The sequence below is a fragment of the Bactrocera tryoni genome, chromosome 3 (genome assembly GCF_016617805.1).
Source record: "Bactrocera tryoni isolate S06 chromosome 3, CSIRO_BtryS06_freeze2, whole genome shotgun sequence".
Classification (NCBI taxonomy): Eukaryota; Metazoa; Arthropoda; class Insecta; order Diptera; family Tephritidae; genus Bactrocera; species Bactrocera tryoni.
In genome coordinates this window covers 33,779,884-33,806,084 of record NC_052501.1, presented here as the reverse complement: position 1 = coordinate 33,806,084, position 26,201 = coordinate 33,779,884, and the positions used below count along the sequence as shown (strand labels likewise).

The window sequence follows — 26,201 nt, the reverse complement described above, 5'->3', positions numbered from 1 at the left end:
ACTCCAGCCCTGACGCAATTCGACGCAATACTCGCCGGGGAAAGCAGAGGAAGAGGAAGGTCTCCACCTCGTTGAGGACCAGGTGGAGAAGGACCTGGCTTAGCTTGGAATTTCCAATTGGCCCCACGTTGCGAAGAGAAGAAACGACTGGCGCTGTTGTTAGCTCGGCGTAAGCGATGTCTACGCCAGTAAAAAAGAAGGATATTAAAGAGCGGAACATGAACAGTGATATATACATTAGAGTGATTAAAAAAAAAAAATTTTTTTTCGTTTGGTACTCGGAAAAATAGGTTCCTAGACACCTCTAAGAAAGTCTCTCCAAACATGAGTTTTTAATTGTAACGGGAAGGTCCTCCTAGATACAGTTTTCTATTTTTTCTTATTATCAGATAGAAAAATTTATATCTCGCTTCCAACTACTTAAAAAAATATCTTTTTCCTTAGATTTTGTAGGAAATAGAATGCTCTACAAAAAAGGTCTACTATGATTTTTTCCTAAACCCAAACGTTTAAAAGATATTAACGGTTAAAGTTTGATTATTTTTGAGAAAATTTTTTATTTCTTATGAATCTGACATCATTCTCAGGCTCTTTCGTTCTCAGGCCGCCGTCACTATGTTATCAGGGCCGACTGATAAATGATTAATTTCAAGTGGATCTAATACCAAAAATATCGACAATATAAACGAAGTAAACCTTGCGATCAAAAGTCAATCCATCAAATATTTTCTGATTTAAAATAGTCAAAGTCTTTCGTTAACATATTTATTTATACATTTATGTACTGCAGTAATAATTCATAAATACAACAAAGCGTTGATTGCTTGATTCATAAACAACTTCAATGATTAAACGAAATTTGTTTGTACGTAAGTATGTATATATGTCTGTATGAGCTTAACATAAGAAAAATAAGCTGTCTTCGATTCGCCAAACAAACGGGAGCGCTTGTGGTAACATGTCTTGTTATGATTGTATCATCAATCTTTCTTAGTAGAGAAATCCTTTATTTCGCTACAAAAATTTTGCTGTAAGCATTTATTCTGATTTATAAATTATTATAATTGAATTTAAGTCTTGTGTTTTAAAATCATAATAAAAAAAAGAAATTTGTAATATGTAAAACAAAAGTTTGCAGTATTACAGATAGAAGTTGTACCACTTTAATAAGGTATCCGTCATTGTTGTTGCTTTCACTTGTAATTTGACAAGAGAGCAGAGAAATGCCTTATCGAAGACAGCTATAATAAATAGGTTGTTTTGATTTTTATGGTTGGTTAAAAACTTCAGTGTAAGAGTTACCGTTATTTTGATTGTTTCGAGAAACCATAATCTTTTGGTAGAAACCGTTATTACAACAGAAGGATTTGTTACTTAAATCTGATGATGTGCTCATGGAAAAAATAATCAAGCATTAGATGCGTTTGGCTTAAGACACTCAGTTCAAGTCAAGTCAAGTGAAATGTTAAATACGAGACTTTTGAAGTTTCTTTACCCCTTTAGTATACTACAAATGCTGAAAACTAACAAAGAGTGGATGAAAAAAATGCATGTAGTCTATGTATAGTAACAAAGAGTGGATGAAAAAATGTATGAAGTCTATGTATAGTGTGGGCGCTACCGCGTTATATAGTATATTTTTGCAATGCTACACGAAGAGGGTTCACTACGGTATACTATTTTTCGCCGACTAAACAGTAATAAGGCTTCTTTTTAATAGCAACGTCTTCTAAATTTTTGCTTATGGTTACTTATCATGTATTACAATTTATTTATCTGAATTACTTTGAGTTTTAAACTCTCGATTAATTTTTGCTCTTGGTTTTGCTGAACAAATTTCTTGTGTTTGAATTTGTAATTGAATTTGAATAACAGTCTATCTTTTATATGTATCTTCTGCACCAGTCAAAATATGTAGACACTTTCCACTTACTAATATGTGTGAAGATAACCAACTAAATCTAGAAGTTTAATACATCCAATAACTTAACATTTTAAATTGAAATGTGAAAAATAATTGATTTTACTCAACAATTAAATTATAATATTTCGTTCAAAGAACATCTAGTTCTGCTTCAAATTTCCTTGAAGAGTTTTACAAATGATGTTTACATAACAAAAATGCGTCTGAATCCCGAAATTTCTCCGCGATATCTTCAAAACCGAGTGGCAGTTTTTGTGTCAACAGAATGGTAACTGATTCGCCACTAACAAGATTTGAACCAAATTTAAAAAAAATTAGTTTCATTGTAGTTTTTTTTTCAAAAACCTGTGAAAATACCAAAAATTCAGTATGTTTTCAGGTTAGAGATGGGAAATTTGTAGAAACCGGTGCATATAAAGCACAGGGTGAAGTTAGCTGCCATGACATATTACCATTGAGTTGCTACATAACACACCTGGTCCATTTTGAGTGCGGGAAGCCTAGATATAAATAAACACATATATATATATTTTTTAGTCACTTCGATTTTATATAAAGAGAATTAAAGATAGCAATGTCTCAAAAAAATTCCTCATCTTGAATTCCTCCTCAAGGAGGTTCAAATCAAATGCACGAAACATACATATGTACAAATTTTTTCTATACCTTCACTGTCACAGTACTTCTGGAAATAGTGTTTTTACAAAAATTTTTATCAGTGCAATTTGTCTGTAGTTTCAAGTGCGCCAATGTTTCAACCACAACATTTAGTTTTGAATATTCAATGCAGTTTCGTATCTATTTACTTGTGTGTATGCATGTGTGTGCTTAGGCTGTTGTAACAGCATTAGAGCAAAATGGTTTGCATTCACGTTGTTCATTATTTGACTAATTAATTTGAGTATGCAAATGTAGGTCAACACTCCCTATAGGCTTCCACCGACTCCATAAACACTTTCATATGAATTATTGCAACTATGCCTAGGTGTGTTCAAATACATATATATGTATGTATGTATGTATGTTTAGACCTTTCAGTCGTTTCACATTCATATATCTACTCTTAGAATATCCCGAGTTTAGAGAATGCTGCAAGCGGAACCGTGCATTACTTCACTGATGAACATCGGTGTGCCGGCACCCAGTCCACCATCCGTTTTCTGGTGCTCATTCTATGTGTGAAACGGGAAATAAAACAAGTTGAATAAAAATAGAACTACACAGTATACGCTGTACACTTACGTCGTCGTATTCGCAATCAAAATAATGACCTTGACACTCCATGCAACGGCATGCGTCTGACATCTTACACGTGATGCCCCATTGTTTGGCTAAATCTTTGTATATTTCCTTTGATGATTTGTTGCTTATTATTTCCGGTGTGATGGAGCGTTCCTGTGTCGGCTGTTGGCTGCCATACTCATAATCGTATGTTTGCGATTGCTGTTGTTGCTGTAGTTGATGCTCATGACTATGGCTGTTCGACATTTCTTGATGTTGGCTCCAACCCCCATCGCCATCGGTATCCCACTGACTACCCTGGCACTCATTCTGCAGCTGATTATCTCCACTCTCCTGATTACAATGCGATACTGTTAGTGAAAGATCAAAATTTCAGTAAAACAAAATATTAATGTATCATATTGCTATCAGTTGTTAAGATAATCATCATTCAAATCAAGAAAAAATAAATAAATTTAACTTCAGTTACATTTGCTTTCACACAGAATTTAAAAAAAGTAAGAACCTGAATTTATTTTCAAACTTTTTGTATAATTTGAAAATGGAGCCGGGTGTTTCCGACCCGGTTTCATTATATCTGGCGTATCTTGATCTCGATGTTAAATCGATCCAACAACGCAGAGTAATATTGCTCACAATGTTCGAGGTAGACGATGAAAATAATAGTTATAAGGTGTTCCCAAAAAGACCAGCTGATTTGTTTTCGCGTGCTTTTCCCGGTTACTTTGAGTCCAAAACCTTGAGAACAGTTGATTAAACCACGGGCTACTGAACAAATGGCATACAAATACTCTCCTTTGTGACGGAAAATTCATAGCCGGCCTGTGGGAATTTACTGCCCTAGGCAATTGTCTGCATCCCTTCTAAGCCTATTTTGCCTTAACTACAAAGTTCATAAATTTATAACTTTTAAAAGTTATTAAGATCGTTTTATTAAAAAAAACACTCATATAGAAGTTTCAAAGTTTAACCCATTATTAAGGTCTTCAACTCCATTCAGTTGAAGTTGAAGCGATTTATATCACGATGACAAAAGTAGTGAAACTAAAACTGATGTGCTGTGCATAAGAAAGCCTTTGTGATCAGTCAAACCCATTTGAACTCCCTAACATCGAGTAAGACAAAGTTCACTGACAATTAAATGGCTTTTAGGTAAGGTTTGTTGCAGATTCATACATTAATTCTTAATTAAATTGTTGTCGGTAGTTATCAAGAATAGTTGGTTGAATCCGAATCGAAATCAAATTCCAAACGGAAAGATTTTGCGATCAAAGAAATGTATGCGATCATTGATACCGTCGACAATCTGCTTTATCTGCTTATTATAAGGAGTTTTATCAACATCGAAATAACAAGGTGCCTACAGGATACATCAGTATCTGTGTTAGTTGCTATTGCTTGGTCAGGCGTTAATTATAATAATATTATATTTGTTGGTGGGAATAAATTGCATTATTTAATTAGTCTCTTACTACTGGTATTTTTAGTAGGGGTCTCATCCAAAATATTTGCTGTAATTACTGGAATGCTTTTTAATCCTTCAACAGATGTATGTATATTGAAATTGAATTTGAATTGCAACTTGCACTTAAAATCGGTCCAAGTCGATAAGTGAGTCGATAATATAAACGCGTTATAATTGTTCGTAGCTTTTTCTAATTTTCTGAAATACTTATATAAATACTTACAAATACCTCATTATTTTAAATTTCCGTAACTCGCTCATCAACAAATAGATTTCGACAAAAATTCGCGTTTTCAATGTTTTCGAAATTAGCGCCATCTATATATTTTGCCATGGATGTTTTTTTTTTTTTTTGAGTCGGTAAGTGAGTTCAACTTCATCGAAGATTTTGTTTTCGATTCAGTGATTTCAACATAATTTGTTTTAATGAATTGATTCAATGATTAGACCAAATATATTTTTTTACCCATTTTACGTTTTTTATCTGTTCAATTCACAACCTGTCGTAAAGCATCGGTAAAAAAATTTTTTACAATTTTATAATTTTACGATTTTACGATGCTTTACGACAAGTTGTGAATTGCTCAATCAATATTTTTTTCTAAACAAACGCAGTAACGTCCTTAGTAATAGTCGAAATTTTTTGAAACTCTAGTCAGCCGCACTGACACACAGTTGAAAAACGTAATACCACAAAAAAGTTGAAATTTGACTACACTTCAACCGACAGTTTGCAACTGTATGTTTTTCCGGGTTTGGTGTTGTACGTCTTCATCGAATCAATGACATTATGGATAGATTCATATGCAAGGATATCCTTGAAAACGTCATGCTTCTCTATGTCGAAAGGAATATGCCATTTTCACGGTCGTTTCAACACGACAACGATCCAAAGCACACGTCGAAACTTGTGGCAATTTGGGTCGTAGCTCAAAATATTAATGTCCTAAAGTGGCCAGCTTAATCGTCGGATTTCAATTCTCTTAAGAATCATTAGAAGATATTTATTTATTTATTTATTATATGTAAAATAATAGTACGATTAATATTATACAGATTAAAAGCAACACTAACTACGTTGGCTTTCAGCTCACGGCTTAATAATAAATGACTTATGTAAATAATAAAGATGGAATCTTCCAGGTAAGAGTTATTTACAAGCAAAATGACTAAAAATTATATGTTATAAATAAATTTAGAAAGGAAGGATAATTTAAACGTATTTCTTTAACTTTGTACGAGGGAGGAATTCGCATATTTTAGTAATGTTTATCATAAAGGTAGATGTTATTTTTAATAAATCAAGATCTTTATTATTTTGAAAAATACTGGTTCTTGCTGAGTTGAAGAAGGTGCATTCTTCTAGTAGATGTGTTATGGTTAAGGGCGACGAGTTAACATGTAGGCAGGGTGAAATTATGTTTCCGTTTAATAAATGGGAATGAATTAACGACGTATGATCAAGACGAAGCCGAACAAAGGTCTTTATATCTTTTCAATAGCATGATGGTGGATAAGCAGGAGTCTTTCCCCTCTTTCAGGAGGCGTAGTGGTGTTGCACATTATTCCAAGCATTAACTTTTTTGGCGTTTTGTTGTAAAGCGATTAAATGGATTATATCGGGTGATTTTTTAAGAGCTTGATAACTTTTTTTTAAAAAAAAACGCATAAAATTTGCAAAATCTCATCGGTTCTTTATTTGAAACGTTAGATTGGTTCATGACATTTACTTTTTGAAGATAATTTCATTTAAATGTTGACCGCGGCTGCGTCTTAGGTGGTCCATTCGGAAAGTCCAATTTTGGGCAACTTTTTCGACATTTCGGCCGGAATAGCCCTGGAATTTCTTCGGAAATGTTGTCTTCCAAAGCTGGAATAGTTGCTGGCTTATTTCTGTAGACTTTAGACTTGACGTAGCCCCACAAAATAGTCTAAAGGCGTTAAATCGCATGATCTTGGTGGCCAACTGCCCATGCATCCCGAAAAATGCACTGTTTGGTGTGGTTTGTACGCTGGTGGAATCATTGGACCGTATTTTTTCAAAGATGCTGTTGGACGCAACGTTACGGTGAATGGCGATCGCTATCGTTCGATGCTAACAAACTTTTTGTTGCCAAAAATGGAAGAACTGAACTTGGTTGACATGTGGTTTCAACAAGATGGCGCTACATGCCACACAGCTCGCGATTCTATGGCCATTTTGAGGGAAAACTTCGGAGAACAATTCATCTCAAGAAATGGACCCGTAAGTTGGCCACCAAGATCATGCGATTTAACGCCTTTAGACTATTTTTTGTGGGGCTACGTCAAGTCTAAAGTCTACAGAAATAAGCCAGCAACTATTCCAGCTTTGGAAGACAACATTTCCGAAGAAATTCGGGCTATTCCGGCCGAAATGCTCGAAAAAGTTGCCCAAAATTGGACTTTCCGAATGGACCACCTAAGACGCAGCATCGGTCAACATTTAAATGAAATTATCTTCAAAAAGTAAATGTCATGAACCAATCTAACGTTTCAAATAAAGAACCGATGAGATTTTGCAAATTTTATGCGTTTTTTTTTAAAAAAAAGTTATCAAGCTCTTAAAAAATCACCCGATATAATTTTTTTGATGTAGTCGAAAACAATCAATAGCTGTTTTGTCGCCAATATGGCGTTTTAATCGACCCATTTATTTCCGGTAATACCGGTGTATCCAGGGATCCACATAGTTTTTATGTTCTTTGAACAAACTTTGATATCCTCTGGAATTATTAGTATTATTTTTGATGTTTTTGAAGTTGTAGCTCAAACGAAGTTTCTTTGAGTAGCCATGAAATAATATATATTTTCCTTCCGGTATTTGTTTGTGTAATACCTAGATCTTTAGATAATTTAATGCATTTAGAATAGTGGAGGCAGTATTGGAGTTTGTCTCGTCGGTCCATTCGGCTTTTACTATACCATATAAAAGTTTGTTATTGCATAATAGAAGTTTTGGAACAAGACTTTGCAAAGTATGTATAATTCTTTCCTCGATAGATGGGAGACCGGCGGCTTCCGTTAATATGAACTTTATTGGATTTGCTAGGAGTGCTTTTTGATTTGATTTTTTGAAATGTGATTTCTTTTTGATAAAGCAGATTTGGCGAAATCTTCAAAATAGAGTAAAACATCTATAGTCCTTTGCTCTACCTTAAATGTCACTTGGTTTCGACTGAGAAGTTTTTTTTTATGAGAACCACGAGATAGGTTTTGATATATTTTTTCTAATAGTTTGCTCATGCAACAGAGGAGTGATATTGCTTTGTATTAAAGAACATGTGTAGACACTTTATTGGATTTAGGAATGGCTACTATCACCGCATTTTTCCAGCTTTGAGGGTAGACACTTTGACATAAAATACTGTTGTACAATTTAATAGTTATATTTTTGAGACTTGAAGAACAGCCTTTTAGCATGGGATATTAAATTCTGTCTGCACCGGGAGTTTTGCCTCACATTGAAGATAAAGTAAAATCGAATTCAGCGATGGTAATGTCTGGTTCGGTAATACATGGGGGTGAGTGATCTTTGTTGTATCTTCTTCTAAGAAGTTCGTTTTTATTTGATATAAACTAGGCGTGAAAATTTGAATCGCTCGAATAATCGGACCATACAGAGGCGAAATGATCAGCTATGTCTTTTGAATCGGAAATTGTGCCATTTGGAGTGTTTATAAATTTAATATTCACTTGCGAGCCTGAGAGCATTTTTATAAGGAGTGATAGCTTCGGTAAGTTTTTGTAAACAAGCCCTCTTAGCTTCTTTAATATTTTTCCGAAATACTACATTATCGATAGAGCGAGTTATTTTGTAAATTAACCATAGTGATTGTTTTTCTTCTCCTAGTTTGGATAACGAATGAGGCACATGATTTTTGAAGCGTTTTTTACCCGTTTGGGGGATTGGGAGGTGAGCAGAGGTTTTGATTATTTTGGTAGTTGTAGCTGTTTCTTTATTTATATTGTCGACAAGGAGATTTTCGGCAGAATAACCTTCACAGAGTTGTTGAAATTTGGACCAGTTCGCCTTATCCAACAGAAATTTTGGCTTCGGAGACCCTTTGTTGGATAAAGGGGTTGATAAGTGGGTTATAATGGGAAAGTGATCACTGTTATATACATAGATCAGTTAGTGTTTGGCTGTTAAGTTTGGTGGCGATAGCCGCAGAACAAATGGCCAGGTCTACATTCTTGAACGAATGATGTGTGGAAAAATGCGTAGGGGAGCCGTCTTTTAAAATGGTCATGGTTGGAGAAATAGGCGGTGTATTATTTGGGAACAGCAGCTGCAGAGTTAAATGAAAGGTGGGTTTCTTGTAATGATATAACACTTGGTGACTGTTTTCTTATAAGTAATTCTAGGTCTAATCCGTTCATATTCCATTGTAGAAATTTGAACATTTCTTAGCAATGAGAGTATTGAGAAAGAAGTGGGGATTAATTATGAGAGTTATTGATCTTCATTGTCAGAGGTGATAATTACATGAGGTGAGATATTGCCTGTATATGTAAGTAGGTGGAGAGAGATCGAAATCGTTTGATTGCTTAAAGAATCCGATGTTTTCGGAATGAGTGGTACGCATATTTTGATTGCGTTTGTTCTTTTTTAGGGAAATGTTAAGTTAGGAAGGTTTTTTGTTGGTTCTTTTGGTTGGTTCTTCTCTTTCATTTAATATGTTTAGATGGGTATTAACTACAACGTTGTTTTGTTTTTTTTTTTTGTTTTTGAATCTTTATTTTCTTGTGGAGAAGGGTAAGTTGTTGGGGATTTTAATACAATGTCTACGGACAGTGGAAAGGGAGGAGATGATGAGCTGTGGGAAATCACGTTAGTTATTTGCTTGTTTGTGTCTTTGTGATAAAAGCGAAGGAAGTGTTTGCAGAGGTTGGGGGTTATTGTTCATTGTATAGCCTTAGTGCTTCTGGCATTAAACATTCTTTTTCTGTTTTTATTTTTAGAATGTTTTTGGATTGTAGGTATTTAGGATAAGAGCGGGAAGAGGAAGGATGATCGCTTGAGCGATTTGCACAAAAGATGCGGTTGCATGGCAAGGGGAGATGAGAAGGGAAATTGCAATTGGCTGGGTTGATGTTGCAACGTTTAATAAACTAAATATTCACTAATATGCACTATTTTTTTACATTAGCAGCGCGAGTAACCGTACGATCAAAGCAAAACGAAAGCTTGTGTTCAAGAAGAATTATGAAAATAAAGCGTAAAGCACAAAAAAATAACCGTAATCAAGAAAACGCGTCCGCTCAATGAGAGAGATAGTCGGAGACTGCTCTGGGAGATAAAAACAAATTGTTCGAAGCTGCAAAGCAAGTCTGGTTAAGCATTTCACAAGAACTTATTAACAGTCTTATAGTTTCTATGCCAAATACTTAGATGCAGTGAGGAAATTGAAAATAATGATTATGCTATAAAATATTAAATAAGAGTCGTTATTCCAATAGGTTTGTCGCACTGAATATTGATATATAGATTGATATGTTTAATAATTTCTAAGAAGTTGTATGTTTTCATGAAATATGGTAAATAGTTATTCTTCAGATCTGAGTGATTTGTTTATATTTAACCTAATAATTGCGAGAATAGGAGATGGTAATATAATTCGTAGGTGTGACTCCAATACGTTTTGTCCGACACTGTACAATTTTTTTTATTTCTTTTTGGACACATGAAAATTTTGTTTTTACGTTCAAAAAAAAATTAATTCTCTCAAAATTTTAGTATTTAGTTAAAAAAATTAAAAATAAATAAAAATGTATGAAAAGTTATTGAGTCAAGTTTTAAATACCATAATTCTTTTAAAACTTTTATATTTTCAGTTTGTTTTTATTAAATCGCTTACATCTCTGAAGCAAAGCACTATTAGACATGAGCTTTTAAATCCATCTTGTTCGAAATTTAATTGCAAATAACTTTTTTTTATAATTTTTTGACAAGGGCGGATTGAGAAAGGGAAAAGGGTCACATTTCAAAAATGGCGGCTGAACTGAAAGTTGACGAAGAAAAACCAAGAAACTGCGGCCGACCAATAAATTGCGAACATTTTCGCGTGAGAACTTGCGAAGAATACTACAGGGTTTCAGTATACATTCCCCTGTTGGATACAATCGGCGAAGATTTGAGTACGCGCTTTTCTAGAGAAGTATGGGTTGGATTTCAGTTTGCTGCTTCCAGGAAAAGTATGTTATTTGAAAACCAAAGAAGTGGAAAATCGTTTTGACTGCTTGATAGAAAGTTTCAAAGACGTTTTGGATAATGACAACGTCGTACCACGTTTGAAGCTCAAAGGTGAACCTGTTTAATGGCAGTACCATTGGGGGCAGAAACCAAATTCAAAATACAACAAGTACGGCATAGGAAACGTTGAATAACTGCGATGTAGACCTGTACCTCATAATTCATAGTTTTCTTCGCAATTTCTGCACACTTTCTGTGGCGAATGCGAGCTCTGAAACTCTTTTTCGACACTTCGCCGCATGAAAACGTGCCTAATAATGAACATGCTTCAAGATAGATTGATCGACTTGGTGTTACTGCACACGCATCATGACATTGAAGTCACTGCAGAAGAAGTTCTCAAATCAACGCCCATCGATTTGTTTTGTGTAATTTTTCTATTCAATAAACGAACTGACTACAGTATTGGGGTATTCCATACCAAATCGACCACTTTGAACCCGACCCCTTTAGATTTTGCTAAAACTTATTCATCCTTTTCTGCCCTTTGAAAAACATTTTTGAGAATTTTTTCAAAATTTTTTGTCCAACTTCAAAAAAAGTTATGAATTTTTCAAAAAAAAAAGTTTTTTATTTTCAAATAGCCATAACTTTTGTAGAAATTGAATTTTGGGGACCTTTTTTTGAAATTTTTGCTTTTGAATGAACATTTCGAAAATATACACGAAAAAATTTAACACGATCAATTATATAAAATAATCGGTTTTTTAAGTAAAATCGCAATTTTTTTTTGTAAGTTCTCCATTTTTTTATTTTTTTTCTTCGAAAAAAACTTCAATTAATTTGACAACTATCCCTGCTAATCCCGGACTGGGCCGATTTTTTTTATATTTTTTTTTATTTTGTACAGTTTTGAAAATTTACAATTTTTTTTTAAATAAATAAAAAAAATTATAAAAAAATCGGCAGAATATTTATTATTCAACTTAGAGGAGTGAATATCAAAGTCAACAACACATGGATCGTACCATATTCGCCACTGTTGTCTAATTCCCATTAAAGACTCATGTCAATGTTGAATATTGCAGTTTGGTGAAATCGTTCAAATACGTTTGGAAATACATCACCAAAGAAATCAACATGGCGGTTATTGGACTTGAACGAGATGAGATCAGCAAGTATCAAATGGGTTGATACGTAAACTGCAATAAAGCGCTTTGTAGGATATTTACTTTTGCAATTCATGAAAGTTTTCCGACTGTAGTGCGTCTCGCGGTTCAACTTCATTTAAATCATTGCGTATTGTGAATGGTACAGTGTGTGCAACTAAACTGGAAGATTCAAAGTCAAATTCCGGGAGGTTTGCACTAATACAAATCGATCGATCGTCTAGACAATGAAGACAAAGCCGTGAATTATCCAGTGGAATTTCAAAATTCTTTGGAGAGGCTCGGTATGCCGCAGCATCATATGCATCTCAAATCTGGATCTGTCATTATTATGTTTCACAATCTTCATGCGCCGAAACTGTGTAATGGAACGCGACTGATTGTGACGCAGTTATCAAATACTAGGGAACAGCCATTTCAGTTCAAATGTTTTCAGTTTCCAGGGAAAATTGCATTTGCGATCACAATCAACAGGTCACAGATAGTCGCTAGAAGAGTGTGGCATAAGTCTGGAAATGCTATATTTTTCACACGGCCAGATATACGTGGCGTGTTCACGAGTTGGAAACTCATCTTCTCTATACATTTACGCACCAGAAAAGAAACCAAAAATTTTGTTTATCAAGCTGCGCTACATTAAAAAAATGTAGAAAAATCACAAATAAATGATTTTTAACACAATATAAATTCAACTTTCTTTTCATTTCAAAACACATAATTTCACGCAGAACAACGGTTTCGGGGTCAGCTAGTATTTAATATAATAATCTTAATGTTTCAAGTAAATGTCGAAACTACCATTGTAAATTGGAAGACATCTCAGCTGTAGTGTCTAGCATAAGAATATAATTAGAACTTACCTTCACTACAGTATCCACCATGATTGATTAGTGGATCGAAGAAGTCATTGCTATTGCCGCCGCGATTGGTTTTGCCATTGCCACTAGTGTTGCATTCTTCGTTGCATTCCTCATTATAGTGATCCGCTTCGCATTGCTCACAGTCACCTCTACAGCTATCCACTAGATTAGTGGTTTCATGAGCGGTTGATGTCGATGTCGTTGAAGTTGTCATTTTCGCAGATATCAAAAGTTCCGTAGAATCTATCGACTCTTTACGATTATCTTCCTCGCACTCGTCTTCACCTTCAGAGTTGTTCACCTCGTTGTTACGAATATTTTGGTTTATGATTCGGGATTGCTCAATGAACTCATGAAAATTGTTGAACTCGTTTAAGGATGCATTCTGTTCTCGTTGTTGCAAAAGTTGCTCGTTGCACAAATAATTATCCTGACAATTGGGGTCAGTACATTCAATGGTGACTTCCTCATTTAGTGCGAGGTGTTCTAATGACGACAAAATAATGTTGTTTCTTGGATTATTCAAGGAATCACGGCGATCGTTGATTGCGTTTTCATCATGGGAGATAACTTTCAGCTGTAGAATGAAAATGTCGGTATTGTTAAATGAATTTTCTAGAATGATATAACAGATAATATGTATCGTAGATATTCATGTTTTCTAAAAAATTTTAATGAAAGTTAATGCGCCTTTTAAAGTTTTCAACTCCTCTACGTCGAAGTGAAGTTGAAGCAATTCAACTCTAGATCAACCCATCCCTTTTTTGAAATAACGAACTGCAACTATTTTTCAAAGTTGTATTCTCGTTGCCAACCTAAAAAATTAAGATTTGACAGATAAACATTTTCAAATGAAAAAAGTAAGGAAGGGCTAAGTTCGTGTGTGGGAAGGATCAAAGCCAATTTCAGATTTTGGCAAAACTTTTATTAAAAAACACTGCGAAAGAATTCAACATTCATTGTGCAACGAAATCGTGAATGGATAACAAGCAAATTAGGTATGTTATTTATACTGTAGGTGTTGTACTTACTTAGTTTTATTTATTTTAATCGCGTTAACGAAAATCATATTAAAATCACCTCTAAATGATAACTATGGAATATAAACTCAACCGAAGAGGCAAAATTTAATATATTGAGTTGGCGCGGTGTTCGTTTTTGCGTTTGAGCCACTTTATTCGGCATAAAACTTGTTAGAACAAAAAAAATCGTTAACTTCGGCTGCACCTAAGCTAATGTACCCTTCACAGGTGCATTTCTTTAAGTAACTATGTGTTCAGTTTGTATGGAAGCTATATGCTATAGTAATCCGATCTGAACAATTTTTTCGGAGATTACATTGTTGCCATAGAAAATAATCTATGCCAAATTTGGTGAAGATACATTGTCAAATGTGAAAGTTTTCCATTCAAGAACTTGATTCCGATCGTTCAGTTTATATGGCAGCTATATGTTATAGTGGTCCGATATCGGCCGTTCCGACAAATGAGCAGCTTCTTGAAGAGAAAATGACGTTTGCAAAATTTCAAAAGGATATCTTAAAAACTGAGGGACTAGTTCGTATATATACAGACAGACGGATGGACGGACGGACAGACAGACAGACGGACATGGTTAAATCGACTCAGCTCAACATACTGATCATTTATATATATACTTTATAGGGTCTCCGACGATTCTTTCTGGGTGTTACAAACATCGTGACAAACTTAATGTACGATGTTCAGGGTATAAAAACGAAAGTCAGTATATGTAGTATATGGGGGTTCACATGTTTTTGTCATTAAAGTACAGTATATGCAATATTAGTCGTTCTGTTAATTTTTTTAAGATATTTTACAAATTGACTGATATATATGGTTTAAAGCCAGCAGGTTGAGCACTCACGACAAATTGTGTCATTGTGTGTTTCGTGAAGTAAAGATGTCTAATTATAATGTCGGTAATGTAAATGCGCTACTAGAAATCCACCAGTGAAAAAGCGAAAAAAAGCAATGCAAAAAAAAATGTTAAAAAAGAATGGATGAAAAAGTGGCTATATGAAGATTTTAAAAACTTCCTGAGGATAAAATAAAACTACCAGTAATAAAAAAGTAAGGCAAGTGTCGCATCCTAATAAATTTTCTTATATTTCGAAAGTAGATTGTGCCGCGACTTATTTTTTCGCATTAATTTTTATAAGCGCCACTTTTACAGTTTTTGTTTGCACACGCTGATGTTTCAGCTAAAAAAAATTCTACCAACTGAGCAAATGTTTGCAAACGACGCCACTCACCACAAATGCATTTACCAAACGGTTGTTGAGTTTTGAAATTTGTCGCAAAACTATCATCCCTTTACCAACATAAGCACTCACGACAAAAACCGCCTCAAACTCAAACAGATTTCTCAAACAAGTTTGTCGTGAATGCCCTGTTTAATACACCCAGCTACTGCGAAATCCTGCGTCAAAATACAGTTCTGTATCTTAATTTTGTTCTAAGGGGGTATTCTGGTCTAGAAATTTAAAGAAATCGAAATTTTTTTTTATATTTTCAAAGTTTAACTATTCAAGAATATGTGTACAAGAGGATTTTTCAAAATTCAAATTATTTTCGGAGATATAGGCATTTTTCTGACCCGGCATCCAAACTGGTTCGGCCGGAACTAATCGAACAAAAGACATTACGCGAAACTTTAAACGCGTTTTTCTCAAAACTGACTGTTTCGGAACGATACCCACGATTTCTCAGGTTCTACTGGACCGATTTACATGAAATTTTAATAGAGTCTTCTTTATAGGCTTGTCTATGGTTGGAACTAGCCCCATCCCCAAATTTTTATTTTTATTATTTTTAAAAAATTCGAAATAGTCAGAAAAAGTGATCCAAAAAAACTTTTTTTTCAGGCAGTCGCCATTTTGTGAACAATTTTTTTTCCCACTTTTCAGTAGTTCCGGTCATTGCGACATTATTCTAGATAATTAATCTTTTTTTTTTGGGTTTCAGATAACCAGGAGGGTTGAAATCATTGGTATGGTCACGTGGAAATTTTTAGAGACCCCCCAACTTCGTCAGCTCATAATTTTTGAATTTTTTTACTTTTTTTAGTTTTTAATTTTTTTCTGTACTTTTCTAAAACTATCAAATAACTAATAAAAAATGGATGGTAAAAATATGAATTGCCTTTTTTACGACACTTTAAAAAGTACCTGAAATTCATGCTTCTAGACCAGAATACCCCGTCAGTTATCGTTATGGTTAATAGGTTTTTGTTTAATGTCATTTTGTGGACGTGGCAGTGGTCCGATTACGCCAACTGCATTACCAACCGTTTTACGATGCCGAGAAGCATCTGCAGCAAGTTTCATTAAGTTATCTCAACATTTGCTCAAGTTGCTGTTTGCATAGACGGACGGACAGACAATCAGCCAGATTTGATTTCATCTCATCAAAACAATTCGATTAAGTTCTTATCACGAAAAAGTGTTTAATAAAATGGACGTTAGTTTTAATTGTTATTACGATGACGATGTTGGGACCGAAACTAGTGTGCTGCGAGTAAGAAAAGGCTCCACTTGATCCACTGACGCAGAATTGAAATCTGCACTACTACAAAAATGTTAAAGTTAGACAATACTTCAACCAAAACCGGACGGACTAAGTTGACAGCGATAATTCAGAATTTAAAAACTCCAACCAAAATGCAGTTCAGTTGAAAACTGTAGAAGGGACTTAAAAAATAATTCGAAATATTTGAACTTCAATGAAATGATATCAAAAATAAAACTTTTCTTTTCAAATTATTATTGATTATAGAAAAACAAGTGATTTAGGTTTATCTACCTCTTCTAGCATATAATCATAGGTTGATAGAGGTGTTGTAGGAACAGCGCTTGATTCCGTTGTCGGTTCGTCAATACTTGTTGTGAACTTGTGGTCGATATATCCTAGAACAATAATGTAAACATATATTCATAAATTATAGCAAAATTTCTAGCACAAGTGTTCTTTGGTGTGCAGCCGACAATAAAGAAGATGCATGCATCGCATTCATAACAATACTTGTATATACAGAACTTATTTACCATGCTCACGTTAATTATTCTATATAATATATTTACTACTCGTAAAATGATCCGATAAAGGAGGCAATCAATCGTCAACTGAACTGATCTAAGCAATTTAAAGACACTTCTCTGGGTGGTAGAAGTGAAAGAGAAACCAAATGATACATTTATGATAGAAATTGAGTTTTGTTTTATCAGACATATATTAATATGTACTTAGTCTCGCCATATATTCTGTTTTAAAGTTTACAATGCAAATAGCTAGGACCATTCGCAGATAAAGCTGCCGTTTTTTATGATAATTTGTATGCAGTGTCTGCTCATATATAATATAAAGAAATAGGTTTTTAGTATTGCTTTCGCTTATTAACAATGAAGATAAGAGCTAAAGGAAATCGTATTTCGGTGATGTTTTTAAATGTGAAAAGGCGCAAATGAAACACATATACATATGATCTTCTCCAAAATCTTAATATTTCGAGAATATTTGTTTGGCGTACTATTGCAAAATTTTTCTCCTAACGTCTACAGTTGATGACAGAAGGAGAAGTGGTTCTCCTTGCGTGGTTTAAAAAACGCGGTTAATGGCCATGAAGGTATTTTTTTGCGAATGAAGAAGTTTTTAATAAGTACAGCGAAAAAATCTACATAAAAATTTCCAAGGGTTCAACGTAGTCACTCTCCAGCTGCTGTAATGGTTTGGTGGGCAGTCTTCTATAAACGCCTTACACTACTTCACTTTTGTGAAGAAAGCTTTGGATCTTCCGACAAGGTTCTACTTCTGCACAGAAGGCAAAAACGACATATTTTTGCTTAAAGCAAAAGTAAAGTACTCATGGTCTCATAGTTGAAAATGGTTGGTCGTCTGGAAGTCCAATTTTAATTAATTGGCCCAAAGCACACAACGATCTTTGCATACAACTTAACTATACATGTACTGAACGAAAATTCTACGCAAAAAAAATAATAATCATAAAAGCAGTATTAAACTAATGAACTCTCAATTACGCAAGTAATTTGTCTACATCAAAAAGGGTAAGAAGCTGAATTCATTAAAATTGTAGTGTTGAAAATTTTGGAATCCTTACCTAGTCGCATATTGTTGGTTTTGTTGGGCAGTAAAGATTTACGCTCGTTGGTTCCCATAGAACCAAGACTGGTACAGTCGGTTGAATCGATAGTGGAGCTACTGGCACCTATGGCTGCAGAATGATGCTGATGATGGTTGAGTAGCGCTTCGTTTACCTGTGGATCTGAATCGTGCTCTTGAGACGTGCTGCGCGAGCTGCCCATTCGGAATTTCAGCTTAAAAGGTGCCATTCTACAAAGTTCGTTCTGATAACGCACTAACAAAATACAAAAAATATTGCCCTAAGTATCTGATAAATTAAGATCACCGCACAACTCTCGTCTTTTACCCATATATTCATGCATACACACTTCCCAGTCAGAACAAATTTTGGTAGAGAGATGTTAGATACTTTAAAAAATGCGTCATTTTTCTATTTCCATTTTCAAAAATAAAGGAAAACTTCACAAAGTTAAAAAAAGTAACGCACATACTATAGAAGTTCATATGCAAGTATGTATTTTAGTGGTTGCATTTGTGCACCAAGTACTCAACCGAATATATAGTGAAACGAAAAATGTAACTTTTTAGAAAGTTTGAAGAATTTACAAAAATTTAGTTTGCAACACATTGACATGAGTACGAAGAATTAAAAGAATAGAATATAATCTTTAGTAATCTTGCATTTAACTCATTTGTGATTGGACTACGAGCATGCAGAGTTAGTTTCTTCTTTTGATTTACATATATGTGTCTTCTGTCTGTTTCTTCTCTAAACACCACATGGTTTACCTGTTTTTCGGAGTGCCAATTACCCTTTGGCTTGCCAGTTGCATTACCTGGAAGAGAAGAGGCAATGTTATTTTGGGTCAAAAGCTGTTTTGAGCATTATTTTTGTATTGATATAAGCAAAGAGAAAAGTTAAAACATAGGAATGCTTGACAGGGAATTCTCGTCATTTCACATTTAGGTGCATATCCATATCTCCTGGCCTACTCGATTTTAACTTCGCACGAACAGTGCGATTAAAGCGGGCCGCCTTATGATCAAAAATTGTCAAAATCAGACCAGAACTACTTATGCCAAATATATCGGTCAGTGTATGGGTCATATGTATATATATTTATAAAATTGCTTGAAATTATATTCTCGAGCATACTTGAGTAATGTCAAAAGTTGGCGCAATCAATCCAGACCTTTTCTACCCCTAATAGTCCGTTAAGATTGGACTAAATGTGCGGTATTTTAGTGAAATTAAGTGGATAAGCTTTCTTAAAACTTACGTGGCTTAGCGCTACTTATTCAACATGACGTTCGTGAGTCTTGAAAGTATTTCCCTGGCTTAGATCTTTACAAATTCCGAGAGCATAAAATTTTCGTTTACAATCGGACTTTGTTCTTTTTTTACTTGCTACTACTATTAATTTCAATTTGTCTCTTGGACCCTTAGATAATATGGAATCTGCATGTCATTACATCCATACACACATCTGAGACATACACAGCAGAGTAGGCGTACGGCAGTCCGTGCCATAGAGAAGACTTAAATGTCTTATCACTTCCACGAAGTACTACTTAATCAGGTGGTTCCGTGGGAGAGTCTAGAGTTGGAAGTAGGTTAGGTTTGGCAGTTTTCCGCACTCCGGCTTTTGATGCGTCCCCCGACTTAAAAAAAAAACATATATGTATATGCCATAACTATTTAACAGGTGGGCTGGGGGCGGGTAGGTGTTATCATTTATCATATCATTTAAAAAGAAGAACATTGTTTTATATTAAAAATTCGATGCTATTATTTAAATAAATTGCCGTTTTGCAACTTTATGATATAAGTTTGTATATTGCTTCAAAATAGTCCCTGAGCGTTATTGCTAAATCTCTTGGGGGTTTCCGCGATTTCATTTTGCTAAAGTTCCAATAATTTTCTGAAAGAAGCTTTGAATATTATATCAAAAAAGTCTTGCGGTATTTTCGCTAGTTGGCGCTGAAAGCGCGTAGTTCTAGTTTTCGCGCATAGTTTTTCGTCGCATCGGGTCATGCTATACCTTTTTGGAAAGCTCATTTCAAGCGCTAACACGTGTTTGATTGATTTTCGTTTCTTTTAAGTCGTTCGTGAGTTATAACGTCGCAAACATGGAGCAAAATAAGGAGAAAATACCGCATATTTTACAGTACTACTACGATAAAGGCAAAAATGCATCTCAAGCCGCCAATAAAATTTGTGCAGTTTATGGACCCGATGCAGTTTCCATTTCCACCGCACAACGATGGTTTCAACGTTTTCGTTCTGGTGTAGAGGTGGTCGAAGATGCGCCTCGCTCCGGACGGCCTGTCGTCGTAAATTGCGATAAAATCGCTGAATTGGTCGAAAGAGACCGGCATAATAGCAGCCGCAGCATCGGTCAAGAGCTGGGCATGAGTCATCAAAAATTCATTTCAATTTCAATAAAAAAAAAATTCAATAAAAATACCGCAAGACTTTTTTGACAACCCATTATTTGCTCATCACAAAATTAAATGTACAGCAGACTGTTGCGCTTTCCACGATTTGGATTCGGTTCATATGGTGCAGTCATTTTGGATGAATATAATCCTCCATTAACACTTATCGAGGCAAAAATTCTGATTTATTTCGACTACACAGCACCAGTCCCTAGAATCGTTGATAATAAGTATAATAAGTACATATTTTTGCCTTTGATATCTTTAGAGAATTAGCTATCTCGAATAATTTTATGTTACGGTCATTTAAAATCATTTTGTAACGTACGAATTTACTTTGCTTAGCGTAGAGCGCGAATAATACTCTTTGACAGAACTTTTTTTATCAAAGAATCTTTCTCTAACGCAGCAAATTAGGTTTGCCCATGTTTTATTTCAAACTACCGAAACTTTCGAACTAATTGTACGACAACTGATTTTAAACACGTATCTTTCGAAGATTAGTTCTAACTACAAAACATACTATGACTAAATTCAAGTAGCGCCCTGTCGTGGAAACGGTAGGAACTTTCCCGCATACAAGGTATATATCGTCACCTGAAATGCAAAATAACGTATCGTCAAAAAATTCGAAATTGAGTGTCTTATTAATTACGCTTCACTACTTCAAATTACATACGTAATATTACATAAGTTCAACATTTTCAGGTTCTGCTGTCAGATTTAAACCAGTTTTAACCAATATTAAAATTTTGTTTCACTCGTGTTCCATTGTATTTCATGTTTCATTCATGCCACTGTAAATTTCCGAAAATGTTGTTACGTTATTTTGCATTTCAGGTGACGATATGTACATGCAGTATTTTATCTGAATCAGTGTAATTAAAAAATAGAAGAAACAAGTCTTTTTAAAAATGATCAAATGAAAAAACTTTTATTACAAAATATGAATTTCTTATTTAAATATTTAATTAGTTGGAAGAAATATAATTGTTTTGCTCTTAAAAAACGTTCACATCTTTGAAATAATAAGCCTCCATGTGTTCTTATGTTAATTATATGTATGTATTTTTTTTGAGTATATGTGAGTTTTTGATGCCATAAATCTAGAAAATAAGAAAGAAATAACCACGAAGTATGAAGGGAAACCGAAAAGATGGGAGCCAAATTATTTTAAAAAGCAGCAACTAGGCTAAGTTGTGTTGTTGAGGAGATATTCTCATGTAATCACTTCGAAAAATCGATTTTTTTTTATATTTTGACAGTAAAATCTATTGAAAACATGCTGTGAAAAATTCAGACCGAAATTCATAGTATTTGATAAGTTACAGCTCATAGTCGCCGACGTGTCGTAAGGGACTGTCTACCTCTCTTGAAACTTTAAACGCATTTTTCTCGAATCATCATTTTCTGAAACTGTCATGGTCCTAAAAAAAAGTATTCAACCGATTGCTTTAAAATTTACATGTGTTCTTCTACTCATTTATAGTTATCGTCGCTACCAGAATTGTTTATTTTCGAAAATATTTTCATATTTTTCTTAACGATTTTTAACGAAAAAAACAAGATTTTCGTGACTTTTTTTGAAAATCGACATTTTTTTGTTTTTAATGAAATTGATTATATTTGGTAGGGACGATAGCCGCAGAACTACTGAATAATAATCCATTCGATTTTTTTATTTCAGACAACATGAACAGCCGCTATCACCATGGCCAGTGAACTACTTTTTAAAAAAAAATATACATGTATTAAAAATGTAAAAAACGAAAAAAAATATTTTTTCGTGCATTTCAAAATACAAATAGAATACAAGAAGAAAAATTAAAAAATTAAAATGATTGAATTTTGTTGTCGCATAAAAAAAATCTTCCTAAAAAGTGGTCAAATGTATGCGTTCACATGAGAGTACCCCCTTAAGTGGTTGCATACTTATTGGATGCGAAGGTTTAGCGTATTAACTGGCTCACCCTTTAGCTTTAGGTACGTCTTGCCGCAACTCACACCGCTCCACATAGTAATCAATCAAATAGCTAAACATACAATAGGGGTATTCAGACCGAAGCCTGTTAATTTGGTAATTCGTTAGTTGATACTTCGTTAAAAGGCTTAACTGTGAACATACTTTTTGTTCTACCTCTGTAGTATGATACATTTTATTCCGAAACAGCTGATTCAATTTTATTAAAGAGTAAAAATGCCTCAACAAAGTGCATAATCAAAAATTGTCAGTCATTTAATTGAAAATTATGTGGAGCAGATCAAATTTATTACTGGTAAGTACTTTACATTGATGTACAGAGGAGCAGGAGAACAGCTGATGTGATATTACCGAGTAACGAAACAATTATCAAGCTTGCCAGATGGATAGTTCGTTACTCGGTAGAACAATAGTCTGTTAATTTTACAAAAAACAAAATACATGTAAAAAACTACCGAATAACGACTAACGAATTAACAAGGCTGGTCTGAATACCCCTAATGCTTTAAATTACAGCAAAAGAGTTTAGCAGATGGAAGGTAATCTCTCACTGGCGCTACTCCTGAGCGACAGCTTTAGACTAAACTTCGCAAAGCAGTTCAAAGTTACCGTTCGCAGTAAGGCTGATTGGATTAACTCCACGCTTCACCTCCCGCTAATGGATAACGTCTCTTTAACGCCGGAAGGCATACCTGTGGGACGCTCCAAGCATTTTCCAAGCAGAAGTCTTAGTCCCATGGAGCCGAAAACGCCCGAGCACAGGATGCCAGTCTGCACAGCAGTGTGTAGATGAAGGATAAAGTTTCCTGGATCTATAGTATGTATCCCAATAAGGATCACATCGCCTCAAAAGCACCCAGCAAGATTTTGGAATTTCTCATTGTGCTGGGACTATGTGGTGCGTTGTGACAGAGGAAAGGGCACCTTAGTTCGGGGTGCAATTCTCAATTTATTTATATTTTTTCTTTCTAAATGTCAATGCTATACATGTGTAAATAGAAATTGTAAAATTTCTCTGACTGTAAGATATATTTATAAAATATCTATGTATGCGTCTATGTGGTACACAAAAAGTGTTTGAGTTGTTGCACTTGTTGTTGAGTTGAGACGAAATTTAATATCAATTCATATAAACAGTTAAAAAAGGCGATCGGACTTACTAAATACATGCATACATGTGAATATATACGAACATATGTGAATATATGTATGTGTGTATACCCAGCAGATATGAGCGTTATCCTGTTGTGTTTGTTTTGCATTATGTCACTTTTCACATTTAGCTTTCTGTCTAACCGTAAACTTTGACAAAACAGTAATACAATAGCTTACAAATGTGAAGTGGGCCACAAAATAGCGTCTAATTGCTATCTTTATTGCGGTGTACACTGTACACACAGGCGCATACAAGCAATTTACGTCAACAATGGCGCCGAACCAGCGAGTCAATCAAACTTTTGCTAACAGCCTGCTGGAAGCAGTACCCGATGAAAAAAGTTAGCCACATTCGACATACTATACGTATGTATGTACTACGTATTTGTATGAGTGTGCACTTGGTACTAAGGCTTTAATACACAAAATGAGAAAAAATTAAATTTTTATTGCATTTGAGCACATTTATGTAACTGCTGAAATTCATTTAAGCTATGAGTTAAATAACCACTGCATTTGAAGAGGCTCTGAATGGAAGCGAAGACCGCTTGAGAAAATTCAATGTAAGTAAGCGTTTCTACATAAATATTTATTTTGTGAATATAGTACATGTATTAAATATTTTTTATCAACTGGCATTTAGAATTCGGGATTGAAACGGGTATGGGCAAGATTAAGAATATACTTGTATATGTACATAGCTGCTGCTCATTAATGGTTTTTAAGATAGTTGCACTTAAAATTCATAAATTTAACATTAGGTACATATGTCATTTTTATACCCAACATGTTGCAAGCTTCAGAGTATAATAGTTTTGTTACCTATCTGTTGTTTGCAACAACTAAACAGAATCGAGTTAGATATAGGGTTATACAAATATATAGTACGTATACCATAAATGATAAGGGTGATGAGACGAGTTGAAGTCTGGACGTCTGTCTGTACGTCCGTCCGTCTACCTGTCCGTGCAAGCTGTAAAAATATAGATATCGTAATGAAACTTTGTGCACGTATTCCCTGGCAATAAATCGACAAGTTCCTAGATGGGCACTATACGACCACTACCATGCTCACAAAGGACAATTAAACCAAAACGTATAATGGGAGTGGACCTCATAGCGTACTTTTGCTGACTTTTTGAAGAAAATATCGGCCAAGTAAGTTTGTGAGATATACAGGGACGGAAACAGAGTCGATTTTTTTTGGGGGGTACTTTTTTGTGTACTTGCAACACAAGGACCCTTTTTTCGCGGAGTGTCACCTATGATGGAAGTAATGTATATGGTAACTTTTAAACATTTGGATATATACAAGTACATATATATATAATTGAAATTCGGGGAAAAGGTTTTTATTATATGCTATTCTGTTATTGTATCCCCTATATAACTAATATCTTAATTTTCGAACATCCAGCTGACTTTAGTCCATAGAGATTGGTGATGGTATGTGAAGACCAAAGCTCATTTATTTAGTATGTGACATGTCACATAGTCCGACAGGTAATTAATAGTATAACAAAACGTACACTCGTATTAAATTTCATTCGGATAACTCAAAAGCTGACAAAACTGGAAATCCTTTTCTAAAGTGTACCACTTTTATCCTGTATGTTGGTGCTCCCAGTTGCTTTGTGGGAGCAAAAATATTCATCGCACTGAGCACCGAGTGTGTACGGGGTGGCAATTCAACACAAAGTTAGCAAGGAAAGTTTCTATGCATAACAAAAACAAAATGTATAAAAACAAATGTCTCTTAACACATACATACGTACATGAAGTTTCTTACACAGCTTTTTATATGAATATATCTAATGATGTATACATATATTTTCTACATTCATCGGAGTGATATAAATTGCTTGGGAGATTGGAAGATTGCCTTTTCCCACCGATGTATCATTAATTTAACATCACCGAGAAACAAACTGGTAATTGGTTTCCATTGGTATCTACTCACCATAAATCCATTTGCGTTTTACCAATTTTCACATTTATGCTGCAGAGCATACATACATAAGTATGTATATGTATACATCAGTATACATATGCGAGTAGTTGTGAGCTTGACAAAATTGACTTAGCGCAAGGATATGCGTCTAAAATTACCAAAGACTGTCTTTCAAATTTAGGAACCTAAATTTCACCGGGGTTTCAAAAGTATTTCAGTTGAGCACATTTGGCAATTTTATTTCATTTTAATAATCTTCGCACATTTCATTCCATTCCATTACCACTTTAAAGCAAAGTTATTGCGCGTCGCTTAGTTTTCTTCTCAGATGGTTTACTCTCTTGAATGCGTTGCTAAGGACTGTCTGGCTGTTATGCTAAGCACAACTCGTACATTTATTTTCATCAGTCAGCGAGCTTAAAAGCTTTTCCGTAATTTTCCTTTTCAATTTATTGCAAGAGCTTTTGTATTTTCACCATTTGTTTTGTTATTTCCTTCTCCACAGGAAATTATTGTAGCCAGAGTTGCCTTTTACACAAATGCGGAAGGACCTTTTCATCCCTGCAAGCCACTTAACGGTTAAGTCACCAGGTTAATTACCCAACAGTGTTACCAGAAATTTATGTCAAAGTTTCCAGGAGTTTCTTAAGGCCAATTTGACAATTCTAACGGAATCTATTG

The 26,201-nt window shown here is 34.6% G+C and overlaps 1 protein-coding gene across 1 annotated transcript; it reads right to left on the bottom strand.

Moving 5' to 3' along the window:
- Positions 1–749: 749 nt before the first annotated feature.
- Positions 750–25,882, bottom strand: LOC120770863 (probable basic-leucine zipper transcription factor S). The gene is made up of 7 exons (XM_040098479.1): positions 25,530–25,882; positions 18,784–18,830; positions 18,011–18,268; positions 16,699–16,802; positions 12,875–13,451; positions 3,167–3,516; positions 750–3,096 (listed from the first exon to the last, which is right to left on the bottom strand). The coding sequence occupies exons 3-7, from the start codon at positions 18,240–18,242 to the stop codon at positions 3,004–3,006; spliced, it is 1,356 nt and encodes a 451-aa protein (XP_039954413.1). The 5' UTR covers positions 18,243–18,268; positions 18,784–18,830; positions 25,530–25,882; the 3' UTR covers positions 750–3,003.
- Between the last annotated feature and the right edge of the window lie 319 nt (positions 25,883–26,201).

Coding starts and splice junctions, on each gene's coding strand:
- LOC120770863 (XM_040098479.1), bottom strand. CDS start 18,242: ATGGCACCTTTTAAGCTGAAATTCCGAATGGGCAGCTCGCGCAGCACG. Junction 13,452..16,698: donor ATGATTATATGCTAGAAGAG/GTAGATAAACCT, acceptor TTCATTCTACAG/CTGAAAGTTATCTCCCATGA. Junction 3,517..12,874: donor TGGTGGATACTGTAGTGAAG/GTAAGTTCTAAT, acceptor TTTCACTAACAG/TATCGCATTGTAATCAGGAG.